Here is a 14,830-nt window from a genome sequence, read left to right on the forward strand (position 1 = left end):
GACTTTATTATTAAACTATTAAAATCTAAAAAACTACTTACGAATATATAATACAATAGCATCTTAATTATAATCAATCGACTTACTAAGTTCGCTTACTTTATACCTTATAAAAAAGCTAGTAATATAAAGGAATTAGTATATATATTCTTTAAGAATATTATTACTACCTATAATACGCTAAAAGAAATTATTTCTAATAGAAGTACTTTATTTATTTTAAAGTTTTAGAGATCCCTAATCTCGTAATTTAGTATAAATTATAAATTATTAACCGCTTTTTATTCGCAAACCAATAGTTAGATAAAAAAGAATTAACTAGATTTTTTAAAATATACCTCTATTATTATATAAACTATAATTAGAATAATTAAGTAATATTATTACTAATGGCCTAATTTATATATAATAGTATAGTTAATAAAAGTATAAGAAAAATCCCCTGTTCTATTTAAATTACGAATACTAGCTAATAGCATATAAAAAAAGTACAATAAGGACCATAAGTTATTAAAGTAGTAATAAACATAATAAAACTCTAAAGAATCTAAAAAAAGCATTTTTAAATCTTAAGTTCGTACGCTAACATATAAAAAAAAACGCAAATAAATTAAAAATTAGAAAACTAACTTTAAAAAAGGGAAATAGCGCCTATCTCCTTTACTATAATATTAAAACAAAATAACTAAGTAATAAATTAGATTATAAAAAAACTTAGACCTTTCAAAATTACCTAAAAAATTTCAAATATTAATTATAAATTAAGACTCCTAAATATAATAAAGTACTATTTAGTCTTTTATATTTCACTTCTCGAACTAGTATTTAAAAGTTTATATATAGAAGACTATATTATTATAAAACCTAACGAACTAAAATACGAAATTAAACAAATTATTAACTATAAGGTTAAGAATAAAATACGAGAATTCCTAATTAAATAGAAAAACTACGGATATAAAAAAAAATATATAAGAGCTATATAATAACCTTTAGAACGTACAAGAACTTCTAAACAATTACTAAAAAATAACTAAGCCCCGAAAGGCTCGTTTATAACTAGAAGACCTAAGTCTACAAAGCTAATATTAAAAAAGGACTAGTTAGTCTTATTTAGAACGCCCTAAGTAGCTAGATTTTTTATAATACGTATCTCCTATACCTCTAAAGATTTCTTTTTAACCTCCTACTCTTTAACTAACTATATCCCGTAGCAAATAAGATCTAAACTATACTTTTTTAAAAAGCGTTTCTATTTCCTTAAATAAGATAAACGACCTAAAGTAATTACTAATTAAGTTTATAATACCTCTAAAACCTCTTTTACCTCCTACTTTTTACGCTCTACTTTTTTTTATTTTCTAAAATAACAATTCACTATAATAAGTTAGTACCATAATAATTAACGAACAAAAAAGAACTTATAAGTATTTATTATATTACTATTATTATAATTTAATAACTCATAAATAGCGCACTCGCTATAGCGTTTAAAATTAAATAAGTCTATCTTATATATATAGTTATATTAAAAATAAAAAGAATACGGTATTATATTATATTTTCTATACGCTACGAAGATACCAAGAGCCTAATAATTACGCTTAATTTTATTATAACAAGCTTCATAAGAATTGGGTTTTTAAATACGACCTAATATAATATTAAAATATTTACAAAAATAAAACTTAACGAACCCTAACCTAGGTTACGACTACTTATTTATAGGTCTATAGGACTAGACCTTTAAGGGGGAGAAGTTAATATTACGACCTAATATATATAACTAACCTAGAGGCTAACCTACTAACCGCGGTAGCTATAGTATACTATATATATAAATAAAATAAAGATATAGCTACTCCTTATAAAACAAAAGAACTATAGGATAAGTTACGTATTAATAAGATAAGAATTATTTTAAATTAAATTAATCTAATACGACTTAGGGGCTAAAACGATTATTTTAAATTAAATTAATCGAGGATAACCTAAGGGATAAAAAAATATATTTAGGAATAAGACTTATATATAATATAGACTTAAGCTAGGCTTAAGAATAGACTTCTTATAGCTTCTTTAGTAATTAACTTAGTATTAGATTTTACGATCGCTTTTAACTATTTTTATTAAGAAACCCTTTTAATAAGATTATAATTAATTACTAAAGCCTTATTTACCTCACGATTTATAAATATAGTTTTAAGGAAGCTATTTACGATTACGATATTATTTACTTAGTATTCGTAGCCTTAACTTTTACTAATATACTTACTACGACTAGCTGGCTATAATATTTAAAGAAGCTATTTACGATTATAATATTATTTATTTAGTTATTATAACCTTAATTTTTTATTAATATATTTATTATAACTAGCTAGCTATAATAATAAGGATAATTTAATTTTTTATTTAAAAGGATTATATATTTATATATAGAGAAAAAGTATTTTAAAAATAAAAAGAGTAGAATTATAAAGACGTGTATTATTTATTATAATATACCGCTCGCTATATAAGTACGTTACTAATTTAGTTAAGTAAGTAATACGATAGTTTATTATTAAATACTTTCCTTTTTTATTTCTATTAGGCCTACTTTTACTACTATTACTATTGCCACTACTACTATTACTTCTACTATTATTACTATAATTATTTTCTATTTCTTATATATTCCTTATAGATTACGCATTGGAAAGCGTACAGTAATTATGGTAGTGATGGTGGCTTAAGAAAGGCGGCTAATATTCCTTAGCTAGTATCTTGTTCTAATACCCACTTACTACTTTCTAGTGTTTTGTAATAACATATATGTTCCGAAAATTGTTGGGGGAAAGTTCCAAGCTAGTACGAATGTTTTGATCTTTTGCGCCCTTGCATTGACGACATCGTCATTTCTGCATCCCACGGTGATCTGTCAGCAAGCAGGGCAAACTGGAGAAGACCCGAATGTTTTGATTCGCCTAACGCCCCGCGGAGATCTAATCAAGAGGCCGATAGATGGAGCAAGTGAGCAGCATGGAAAGAAAGATGGCCCATGCATCTCTCCACGGCACCTATTCCCTTACCGTGCTTACCTTAACGAGCGAACTAACCCCGCACATCTCCATCCCATCCAATGCTCTAATCATGACAGACAGGGAAGAAGAGGAGAAGGAAGAGGAGAAAGCTCAGCTTCCTTGTTGCCGGGACTAACGCTAGCCGAAGTTCTCAAACACGTATAAAGACGGCGATCGGACGTTCCGTACTGAGCATTCCCCCCTCGTCCAAAACGGTTAAAGTCAGCCTATTCCGAACATCTCAACTTCACTACATCCTTTACACTTTTTTCTACACTTTAATACTGAACGGTACATACGTCACTGCACAAAATGGGTCTGAAGGGAAGCTGTATGTGCAAGGCGATCAAGTACGAGAGTACTGGTAGGTTGACCTGATTGCAACATCCAGTGAACCACGCTGATAAGAAGTAGAGGACCCTCAAGTCACCGCCCTGTGCCACTGCACAGATTGCCAAAAGGTATGAAAACCTAATATCATTACTCTCATCATTCCAATACATGTAGCTAATTCAACGCAGTGGAGCGGCTCAGCCTTCACCTCCAACGCCGTTGTCCCTCGTACATCTTTCAAGGTCACCCAAGGTACGAGAGGCTCTCCCCCCACGTTCTTCCCTGAATATGCCCTAAACCCTGATCATCTAGGTGAGCCCAAGTTCTACGACATCACTGGGGACTCGGGCAAGAACAACAGACACTTCTTCTGCTCCAACTGCGGGTCTAGCTTGTACACCGAGCTGGACTTGATGGCCGACGTCACGTGCATCAAGGCTGGTGGGCTTGACGAGGGAAAGGCGAGCTTGGAGGGGAAGCCTGCTGTTGAGTTCTACTGCAAAGATCGAGTTTCGTACTTGGTCGATGTTAAGGGTGCTGATCAGAAGCCCGCTTTCAGTTGAATGGTGAGACGTGTGCGGTATACATGTAGCTAAGATTCTTTTATAGGCGAGCATTGAAGTTGCGCGATGATATGAAATGAAGTAAATCAATCCTAGTATACCCAATTGTCTCCTATAATTGGTGGGGTGAGACTTTCCCAAACTAACCTGTCCCATCTCAAAATCTCAGGCACAGCATTAGAACACCCTTCCCGTATACAAAACAACTGAAACCTTGAGGCTTCATTGCCACGGAATGTCATAGGGTCAAGACACCTGATCCACCTCTCTAGACTTAGCTGGCCGAACTTTGGTCGAACTCTGAAAATACCCTCGCTGTTAGAATATAGGGAAAGATACAAAGAGGACTGTTCCTTTTCAAGCAAGATCTGACGCCCATCCAAAATCCACTCATAAACCGTTGGGCAGCGTGGGCACCTGACGAGATGTCGACATGCATTGCCGCCGGCCATGAATCTGCCCATCAAATCGGGGTTGGAACGATTACGACACGCGCAGCACCTGCAAAGTTCTAAGACTTCAGGACTGTGCCAGTGCCAAATGTTGCCCCGGTCGGAGGGGTTTTGGAAGCAGATACAGTATCCCTGTTCGAAGGCCCGCATGAGAAAGGTATCGTCAAAAGCCACGTGAGGGCATAGAAAATGACTGAGCGGCTGTAGCCCCCGAAGAGATTGCTGAAGACGCTCTTTGGTGAGCACCTCCCCTCGACCGATCTTGCAGATGGGAAGTTTCCATCGTGCTATCAATAGAGGTTGCTGATAGTATTTGATAATACCGTGCACCCAAGTCCCACGGGTCATGTAAATACCAGGGGCCATTCCGCCACCAAGCTTGAACACCGGGGCGCATAGCTGGCATTCAAATAATTGAATGTAATAATCATCGGAGTCCAATCTTGTTGTAAGTTTGTCCCTATACATCTTTTTGAATGACTGCTGATAGTGTGGGCAGATAATTAGCTTCCCTTCCCGTGGGATGCACAACTGGGTTTCTGGAGTCGACATTCCATCCGAGAACCAAGATCTCAAGTGCTTCGTTCTGCAATACAGGCAGAACAAGGCGTCGATACAGATTAAACCTTTGTACCTTCTTCTCGGCGCACGCAAAGCGCAGTCTTTGCAGAGAACCCCCCTTTGGACACGCTTTCTAAAATCTTGTCTGTCTGAGTACGAGAGCTGCCGAACGTCGAATCGCATCAGCATCTGTCTCTTTTGTTGAATTTGTCCTTTAATAGAGGCCTCTTGTTTCTTCGAATCTGCCAGGCGCAAGAACAGTAGGCAGGCCATCAAGACCGTCATCAATCGTGATATGAGGGACTTTCCGACGTCCTTGCTTTCGGGCTCCGCAGGTGAGTCCTTACTATGATATCTAGCAAAGGTTCGGTGGGAAAAGGCGTGCAAAAAGATTGCCGAAGACTGTCGAAAAAAGTAAAGATCATCTGGAGATAAGAGATCCATTATTTCAAACAGGAGTTCTGTTGGAAGTCTGTGCAAGATGGAGGTCTGTGTGCGAGTCCGGCTTCGTCTGGGTCCTACGACCTGCCCTGTATAAATACCCCAGCGTTGAAATATCCCGTCATTGTTCCGGTACTTCAAAACCGAGCGAGTCTCAGAGGATGACTCCATCGGTACGGGAAGAACGCTGCACTGAAAAGCTACATGACCATTAGTTAGGTACGTTTGGGCAATGAGAACCGAGGTCTACCGTCGAGGGGCTTCCTACTAAAATATGCGTTGTGAAGGCAGGTCGTTGCATCTCATCAGAGGATTTGCAAGAAACAAAGAATGGATTCATGAAGTGCAGAATCATCGAAGACGATAGAGATCAAGTCAAGGCTTTTGTCTCTATGAATGACAACAGCAAGATGATCTCTGAACTGATTCTTGTCCCTGTCCAAGTGTCGAGGGCCTATATATACACCAGGAAATCAATCTTTGCGCCGCCCAAGTTCGCTCTCAAGGTATAAATTATGGAGAGATAAAGTTTGCAGAGTGATCATGGGTCCGTATCATCAAGGTTATAGCAAACACCATTCTGGCGGCAACCAAGTCCTCAGCTCAACCAAGGCAAGTGGTGCAAACCCAACCTCTGACTCGAAAGCAGGGGTCACACTGCAACTGCTCTTTGCTTGGAAACGGTTGGAGCAAGGTCAAAGGTGTCGCAACTTCCTGAGGTGTCAGTGACGCAACTCATGGGTCCAAAAGTAACAAGTAAGGTGCCAAATGCAGACTGCGGCCGTCACTGCCCCGGTAGGTGGTTTTGGGGCTTGTCAAGTCCGTACCTACACAATTCCATCCAGGATCCAGGGGGAAGTCCAGTGACATCTATCCATTGCCAATGTCCCTTCCTGCCGCCTTAGCCCATTGACATGCAGAAGTAGCCTTATGCAAAACGAACTTTCCATCTTTGTAGTAAATGTGCATTTGCTTCCTTGAGCCCAATCCTTTGTAACTACCTGGTTGACGATGATAACCACAACAACACACAACCACAACAACACACAAGCACACAAGCACACGAGCATACAACGACACACACACACACACACACACACACACACACACACACACACACACACGCACAAGATGGGTTACCGATGGTGGGTCCAAGAGCAGTGGACAAAGGACGAAGTACACTTTTAGTATGAGGTACTCTGTGCTGCCGCTGCCGCCACCGCCGTTCTGGTGGGCCTTCTGGCAGTTTGGGACCGCCGGCGCCCGATAAAGGTGATCCTCGTTCGCGGTGAGTTATATCTCTATTCTTACACAATCAGTATCCTATATCTGTACCCCGGGCTGACATATCTTTCCATGGACATGAACGTGAAAAAGACCAGCCGATTACCATCGACATGGTCAAAAACCTCGCCAAAGAAGTCTACCTCCAAGCCAAACGCGACGAGGCCGAGGCTGCCGAGGCTGCCAGGGATACCGCAGCCGGGCATGCGGCCCTTTCGTCGCTGAGGGAGGCGGGCGAAGCAGCAGCAGCAGCCGAAGTTGCACCGGCGGCGTCAGAGGGGCCCGCGGAGGAGGAGGGGGAGGAGGAGCAAGAAGGCGACAATAGCCTTGGCAGCTTTGGCGAGGCGATGCTCGAAATTCTGGAGCATTGGGAGGGCTCTACTTAAGAGACATTGACGACGACCTCGTCACCCCTGTCCGTGGAGGCATCTTGCCGCAAGGCATTTTGCCGTGGAAGCGGATGGGGGCCTGGACTACCGGGGACTGTGGGTCAGACGCATTTTCCTTTGTGTACCCTGTTCAGGTCTAGTAGGCATCATCAGCCGAAGCCAAAGCAGCCCCATTGTCTTCTGACACAAGACATAAAGGCGAGGTCAAAAGCAAGCATCAGCAACATCTCTCCGTCAACATCTCTCCATCAACACCTCTTCAATAACACCTGTCGAGCAACGCCTCTCCAACGACATCTCTCCGTCAACATCTCTCCGTCAACATCTCTCCATCAACACCTCTTCAATAACACCTGTCGAGCAACGCCTCTCCAACGACATCTCTCCGTCAACACCTCTTCAATAACACCTGTCGAGCAACGCCTCTCCAACGACATCTCTCCGTCAACATCTCTCCGTCAACATCTCTCCATCAACATCTCTCCATCAACACCTCTTCAATAACACCTGTCGAGCAACGCCTCTCCAACGACATCTCTCCAACAATCTTTGTCCAACAACACCTCTTCAACATCTTTCCGTCAAGGTCTTCTCGTCAAAGTCTCTCGGTCAAGCTCGTTTCTTCACCTAGAGATCTCTCCAACGGCAGCGTCTTCATAGGGAGATGTTCGCATTCCGGAATCATCCTGACACCTCCTTAGTGGTACTTTGACCGATACCGGGCAAGTTTACTCGCCAACTATTCGACCTGTGTGTGGTTATTCACTCTTTCGACTTGTGTGGTGTCGTCATCCTCGACCTGTGTGTGGTTATTCACTCTTCCGACTTGTGTGGTGTCGTCATCCTCGACCTGTGTGTGGTTATCAGCCTTTCCGACCTGTGTGTGGTCGTCATCCTCGACTTGCGTGTGGTTATCAACCTTTCCGACCTGTGTGTGGTCGTCGTCCTCGACCTGTGTGTGGTCGTCCCCGCGTCCTCGGATTATCAAGTAGCCCGACTAAGCTTCCTTCCCGAATCAACGAGTCAGTGTGTCCGATGCTTTTGCTACGCCTCCGTCAATTCCGCAGCAGCATGCATTCCGGCCAAATGGGTAACACGGTGAGCCTCTCAGTTTCTGGCAAACATCCTCACTAACGCGGACCGACAAAGAGTTGACAATTCGCCGCCTCGGAAACGAGATTAAGACTCCACGTCGTGTTGGTCTGATGATTTCGACTCACAAATCTATAGAGAACCTCAAGTGACTAGGGTACGTAAGTACTTTCTTATTTGATAAGCGGATTGGTTTGAGCCATCACGAGAAACGGTATTGAAGACTTTGCATCAGCAGATGTGACACCGAAGTTGACCAAAGATCCGAGGACACGTTAGATGCGGAAGAAGGCCCAGCAGTCGTTCTACGCCAATCCCCCCTTACGTTCTGACGACAACACGAACACCAGCCGCAATGCCTTGATCAGCCGCTGTCTTTCACGACCACTCAAGCTGAGTGATGAACATCGTTATTTTTTCGCCTGTATACGCCGAACAGCCTTCCCTCTACCCCCCTCAGCTCCGAGATCAACGTTCTGACTCTTCTCGACTCTCTTGGTATCTCTTCACTCGGACTTCTTGCAAGACCTTCGAAGCCGTAATTCGATCTTCTCGGAAGTGAAAGCGTTGGAGCAACTTACCTTTGCTCATGCACAACAAGAGGCATTGTGAATGCGAGGTCGCCATTCCTGCCGACCCTATCACGACACAGACCATTGCTGTCGCCGCTGCCATCAGCCCTCAAGACTTCGTCAGCTTCTATGGAGATCATACCGTTACGGTAGAGTGAGAAACAGAGTCCTTAGTCAACGTCAGGCTCGCTGTCGGTCCTTTGACATACTCAAGGGTCACCCTTTCGCAGCAAATCGACTTCACCGTCGCGTCGTTACCAGCCTCGCCTGCAACCTCTACGCGACCTGCTGGCCATGGAATTATTCTCTTTTTATCGTGGATGAAGTGGGGCGTGTCCGAAAGCGTACCGCTGGGATTCGGGTCATGTCTTCACCAAAGCTCATGTCCTCTTCATTAGCGACACGCGGCAATCTCAAATCCATCGCCCAGCGTCAAAGAATATTGTCGCTGTGAAGAACCCTCGATCAACACACGAACACGCTTCGAACCAACAAGGGGTGTAAGGGGGGTGGGAGGCGACCTTAACTCTGGTATTGCCTTTGGCCTCCGGTGCAGCGCCTTGATCCTCCTCTGCGCCGGGTTCTGGGTACAGGTCCTCATTCGGTCTAACACCCGTGACGGCGGAATTTTGAATTAGGCGAAGCAGCAAATCTAGGGCATGATTATCGCTTATACTGGTCTCGCCAAAACGAATACTGCCACTCAAGTCCATCACCAATCACTCCACTAGCACGCTCTTCCCCTCCTTCAAACCACTTGACCTTGGACTCTACGATCATCGACTTCCGCTACACGACGCTCCAGAAGCACGGAACCAGCTCCATCACCAACGGCAATCGAAGCGTCTCTCCAGAATTTTGTCGCAATCCTGTTCGACGGCCCTTCAACAATATGCCTACAATGACTGCACCGTCAGCAGAGCCCCCGAGCATTCTGATAGGCAAGTCCCTTCACGGTTCAAATTATTCTTCAATCAACATCACAACATGCGCCGAAGTTGACCTCGTAATCTCTGACTGGCTCTATACTAATAGCGTTATCAGGTTCCCAGATATGGAGGCTGCATGGCCGTAGCCTCGGCATACCCACACGAGGGACTTGAAACGCAAAAACTGATGACGACATTGATTTAGGTCCACAAAGAGGGGGAGATGGAGAGAGACTCAATTCGCATCGAGGACAAGTTTATTTACCCCGTTTGATCATGGGGAATTCATCCGCGAATTTCATCGATTCCCCGGTCATCATGATTCTTCAATGAAGAATAGCGGGCCATGTCCACCATCAGTGCTCCTGTGCCAATCGGAAACTCGGAACGAATAGACATGGGGGCAAAAAGAGAGTAAAACACAGGTCATAACTCTTCCGGGCGTACTCCAGCATTGCTAAGAATGAGTGGGCGAGTAAACAGAGCATGGTACCAGTGTGCTGATGTTGAAGTAGCGCAAAAAGTCTTTGACAATGTGAAATACTCTGGTCTCGAGTTGGATGAACCGTGTATGGATTTATAACATGAATACCATAGGACAAGTCTCAGGGTCAGCAAAGAGGTATGAGGGAAATTTGACGTTCAGGTTGGAGTCAGCGGACCGTTGCGATTCATTGAAAATGACAACCATTATTTATGGAGAAGATTCCAGCTTCCATCAAGCTTACGTCGCCAGAGAAGAGCTCATCCTAGTGCAATCTTGCTCTCTTGGCTCTTCCAGATGACCTGTCATTTCGTGAGTATCATGTTTCAACATAGCGCAGGTATAAAGCTTACCGCATTTCAGTGCCCCCCTGATTCTTCAACTCCACCTCCTCATCCCATTCATAGTCGTCCCTCCCCTCCTTGCCAGCGCCACGGAACAAAACTTTGACTTCGAGCTTCTTATCAAACCTCTTATACGCCTTGGGAGCGTCATCGAGGTCGTACTCTGCCGTAGCAATGAAACCAGGTCTAGCCCGTCCGCTCTCGACCAGCTTCACCAGTGCAGCAAACGTCGGCTGCCCCTGAACGATGCCACTCTTCATCGTCAGCGCCTTGATCCAAAAGTCACTCATTGGCAGACTGAGGTTCTTCTTCATCTTATCTGCATTAGGTGCGCCCGCGCTCTTCTCCTGGGCCCAGTAGACGCTAGGTATCCCGATCCCGCCGCCAACAGAGGTGACGGCGATGGTTTCACGCAGGATGTAATCTTGCTGCGGCTTCAGCTCGGCATTGACACACTCCTGCCCGCAGCAGTCGACGCTGCGGTTCACGCCGCCGGGATGGAGGGCCAAGATCTGCTCCGAAGCCGAGGCACCGCCCTTGGTAAAGTTGATGGGAACGGCACCGATGCTGGCGGCTTTGGCCAGGCGCTGTGGAATGTGGTCTACGACGTAGACTAGGCTAGCACCGCGAATGACGGCGCTATAGGCGCAGAGCAGGCCCACAGGACCGCCACCAAAGACAGCCACGGAGTCGCCTGGCTGGAAGCCCGACCAGTTCAGCCCTTCCCATGCGGTGGGGAAGATGTCGCTGAGGAAGAGCCACTCCTTGTCGGAGAGCTTCTTAGGAATCTTGATGAGGGAGCTGTCAGCGAAGGGCACGCGGACGTACTCGGCTGGAATTAAGGTTAGCTTCATTCTATATCTTTGTAGTATTTAGCGGCGCAGATACTCACCTTGGAGACCACCTAGATCGCCAAAGTCTTTGCCAAGACCGAATCCACCAAGCTGAGGGAAGATCTGGTTGTCAGTGTCGATGACACCGTCTTCGGGAAGACCAAAGACGACAACGCGATCGCCGACTTGCAGATTGTCGACAGCATCCCCTACTTCCTGGACAATTCCCATAGCCTCGTGGCCTACGGGATAGGGCACTTCGGCGCTGGACATGATGCCATGGTAGATGTGAAGGTCAGTGCCGCAGATAGCAGATGTGGTGATGCGAACGATGGCGTCTTCGGGCTCCTTGAGACGCGGGAGTGGGATGTCTGCTTTGACAACCATCTCATAGGGTTTGCCTTCCCAGACCACGGCGCGCATGGTCTTGGGACGTGAGGTTTGATGATTGGTCATGGTTGTTATTTTTGAGAAACTGGGAATGGTATGAGAGAGAAAACTCAGTGATTGCTCTGTCAGGTATCCTCCTTTGTGGACATCTTTATAGATCTTTGCCGTGATTGATCGAGAGACGATTTGTCAGATGCTCATTCTTTCCTCGGCGAAGATGGGTACCATTCAGAACCGAATCGGACATATCTGACACCTTTGTCGACCCCATAATCCACGACTTGTCATTTTGGTGGCGGAAAATGTCACCTGAGTATGAATAGCCAATTCCCCAGCCCAAACCTTGTCATCTGGACAAGGGTCATCATCGAATATGCTCGATGTAGAAAGGCAACTATGCCAAGATTGAACCCCGTGAAGCTGCTTTGAGTACGATTTATCCAACTCACCTTAGCCAGACGTCTAGCAAAAGCTGAACGGAAGTTCCTGCTCGCTCAAGATGGTGCGCAGCCAGTATTCGATATCACGTAGGGCTGACCGTGTTACCCCGGCGGCTCTTGGTCTCAGGGGTTATGGTAAGCTGACAGCAACCCCTTCCATGCCAGGGCGCCCGGCAACTACGCATGAACGACTAACGGCTCTTACCCCTGTCGATATTCGATTGGAAAGTGTGTACGAGAAGGGGTTGAAGCTGACATGAAGGTAGCAGGCATGTGAGCCCATCTCAGTCCTGCTTTAGGTAAAGACATGATTCATGAATGATAAGTCAAATGGGAACAGTCTGTCTCAGGAGGAGTGGATGTGCATTCGAAGGTGCCCGCAGTAACTTAGGTGTCTATGATACAGGTAGTATTACAAGAATGGAGTCAATTGCATTCCTCTGGGTCAGAGACTGAGTGCACGACAATGGACTTCATCTCATTGGAAGCGCTTAGGCTTAGAAACGAACGCGACCCTTGGTGAAAGCCAAGGCGAGCCAACCAGCAATCAGAGCAAGGCCACCAATTGGAGTGACGGGACCGAGGAACTTAAGATCAGGGTTGAGGATAAGGGCGTAGATGCTACCGCTGAACATGGTCGCGCCGGCGGTGAAAAGACCGGCGGCGAGGGGGTTGGATCGAGCGATGAGAATGGCAACGGAGTGGACAAGCTAATGATGTTTGTAGGGTCAGCTACTGATCTCACTGATGATGATGAGTGAAATAAGATGAGAGCAACTCACTTGATAGTGAGCGGCGGTGGACCAGCTGGCAATCTTTGCGGGATCAGAGATGCGGTTCTTCAGGCCGTGGGCTCCGAAGGCTCCGAGACCGACGGCGGTGGCGCCGAAGATGGCACCGACTCTCCAAAAGGCCTGGCTGCTCATTGTCTCTGTTTCCTCGGCGGTGGTATCGGGGTGGGTATTTCGTGATGGCAAGAGCGAGGTCGTCTCGTTTGCTTGAGCGCTGGACATTGGGGACGTGAGATGAGAGTGAGATGTGAGATGAACTGGTGAGATTCGGTGGTTCACTTCTGAAAGTTACGTGATGGGCCGGTGGGCTGAGAGCGCGAAACACCGAAGAGCGACCCCTTGGCATTTGCTTAGATAATCAAACTGGAAAGTATCGCCAGCTGGCCCCGACTGGCGCAGTATTAGAACTTGGCGACAAGTTTAAAAGGGAACACCGGAACAAGAAAGGGGAAAGGAACTCTTGTCTGTCTACCATTATACAGCAGGGTCTTTTCTCAGCCGGCTCGGTTGGTTCGGGCTTGGTATCATTCGAATGCCGGGCCGGTATCTGTGGACTCGGGGGTCTTCCGTGCGGAGCTCCCGCCTGCGAGTTGAGCTGTCAACTCCACCAGGGCTCAACGGGGCACGATTCCACCCACACTAGGGCAATCTCTGGCTCACGCCTTCAACAATTCATATGGTCTGGTGGTGTAGTTGGTTATCACGTCAGTCTAACAAGTTGAGACTCTCTCACGATAATCTCACTGTTCACTGAAGGTCTCCGGTTCAAGTCCGGGCTAGATCATCCTACTGGGCGATTGGTTTAGTGGTATAATGACCGCTTAGCATGCGGTAGGTCCTGGGTTCGATTCCCAGATCGTCCATTCTTTTGTCGTAATCGTGGGCTGAACTTCAAGATTGTGTAGTGATGTTGTTTTTGACGTTGTGGTGGTGGTTTCCGTGGGTGTGGTGGGTGAGCGGCTACTCTATTTGGAGACAAATCTTTTCCCCATTGAGGAGTCTTTATCATACCAGTGGAAGTGCTTGGACCGAAAAGTTTCTGAGTGGAAGAGATAGAAGGGGAATAAGACAATCTGCCAGCATTTAACTCGAATTCATAATGAGAGACAGAGGGCAGTAACACCATGGGTGTCCGTGAATCAGAATATTGAGGACACTGGTGCCCACCGACATTGTGGACCAGTCCGTACTCAGAAGGTTCTAATTGGTTCGGGTTTGGACTGCCATCGACTGTCCAATCGCTCACTTTACAATACGTGCAGGGATAAATACGACGGACGCTAAGACAGGCGATGAGCTTCTTCGAGGCGTGTCACCCAGTGACGATCTGACATATCCGGACTGTGGATGGCGTTGCAAATGAAGAAGACATTTCATTGTTCTCCTGAAGTGATGCCTGAACTTTCGAGGCATACGTAGAATGTTGCATATTTATAGCTAATTACATGAACAAGGTCGGCTTGCATTATCTCTTTATGGGATTTCACTTTGAGTTCGACCAATCATCAGACGAACCGTCCAACGAAACCACCTCTGGACATACGGACATTACGAGATCTCACTAGCAGCCCACGATATACGCGTATTTCGAATTCTGTCCGGATGACCATGCCTTCACGGTTTCTTCAGATATTTGACGCAGGACAGCTGAGTATAAAACCTCTGATCATCTTGAACTTCTTTTCGCGAAATCGACGTTCTCTAGTGATCGCAAACTCGTCAGAATCATGCACTGCCACTCATTCCATGAAGTCGAGCGAGCTGGAAAGGCGTCTTCGGTCGCACAGTGCATGGTCCAGGGATATGCTTGTTAGCGGGGCTTGAGATTGGACCGAGACTTTAAAGGAGTCTTTCTGCCCTTCCCGAT

At 45.4% G+C, this 14,830-nt stretch overlaps 4 protein-coding genes and 2 non-coding genes across 6 annotated transcripts; 4 read left to right on the forward strand and 2 right to left on the reverse strand.

The window, feature by feature from the left end:
- Positions 1-3,377: 3,377 nt before the first annotated feature.
- N0V96_010206 (uncharacterized protein) lies at positions 3,378-3,961 on the forward strand (the record flags this gene model as incomplete). Its single annotated transcript, XM_065758878.1, has 4 exons — positions 3,378-3,429; positions 3,516-3,526; positions 3,587-3,650; positions 3,711-3,961. The coding sequence occupies 4 exons, from the start codon at positions 3,378-3,380 to the stop codon at positions 3,959-3,961; spliced, it is 378 nt and encodes a 125-aa protein (XP_065612401.1).
- A 2,816-nt stretch (positions 3,962-6,777) lies between these two features.
- Positions 6,778-7,085, forward strand: N0V96_010207 (uncharacterized protein; the record flags this gene model as incomplete). The annotated part of the gene is given in 2 exon segments (XM_065758879.1): positions 6,778-6,783; positions 6,798-7,085. 2 exon segments carry the CDS (start codon positions 6,778-6,780, stop codon positions 7,083-7,085), a joined length of 294 nt encoding a protein of 97 aa, XP_065612402.1.
- Positions 7,086-10,514: 3,429 nt separating this feature from the next.
- On the reverse strand, positions 10,515-11,798 carry N0V96_010208 (uncharacterized protein; the record flags this gene model as incomplete). The annotated part of the gene is made up of 2 exons (XM_053195686.2): positions 10,515-11,341; positions 11,402-11,798. 2 exons carry the CDS (start codon positions 11,796-11,798, stop codon positions 10,515-10,517), a joined length of 1,224 nt encoding a protein of 407 aa, XP_053047025.2.
- Positions 11,799-12,669: 871 nt separating this feature from the next.
- Positions 12,670-13,185, reverse strand: N0V96_010209 (uncharacterized protein; the record flags this gene model as incomplete). The annotated part of the gene is made up of 2 exons (XM_053195685.2): positions 12,670-12,882; positions 12,955-13,185. The coding sequence occupies 2 exons, from the start codon at positions 13,183-13,185 to the stop codon at positions 12,670-12,672; spliced, it is 444 nt and encodes a 147-aa protein (XP_053047024.2).
- Positions 13,186-13,641: 456 nt separating this feature from the next.
- Positions 13,642-13,747, forward strand: N0V96_010210. The gene has a single exon. It is a non-coding gene; the product is annotated as a tRNA-Val (tRNA).
- Positions 13,748-13,754: 7 nt separating this feature from the next.
- Positions 13,755-13,826, forward strand: N0V96_010211. The gene has a single exon. It is a non-coding gene; the product is annotated as a tRNA-Ala (tRNA).
- Positions 13,827-14,830: the final 1,004 nt, after the last annotated feature.

The sequence above is a fragment of the Colletotrichum fioriniae genome (genome assembly GCF_027942845.1).
Source record: "Colletotrichum fioriniae strain IMI 355084 chromosome Unknown scaffold_14, whole genome shotgun sequence".
NCBI lineage: Eukaryota > Fungi > Ascomycota > Sordariomycetes > Glomerellales > Glomerellaceae > Colletotrichum > Colletotrichum fioriniae.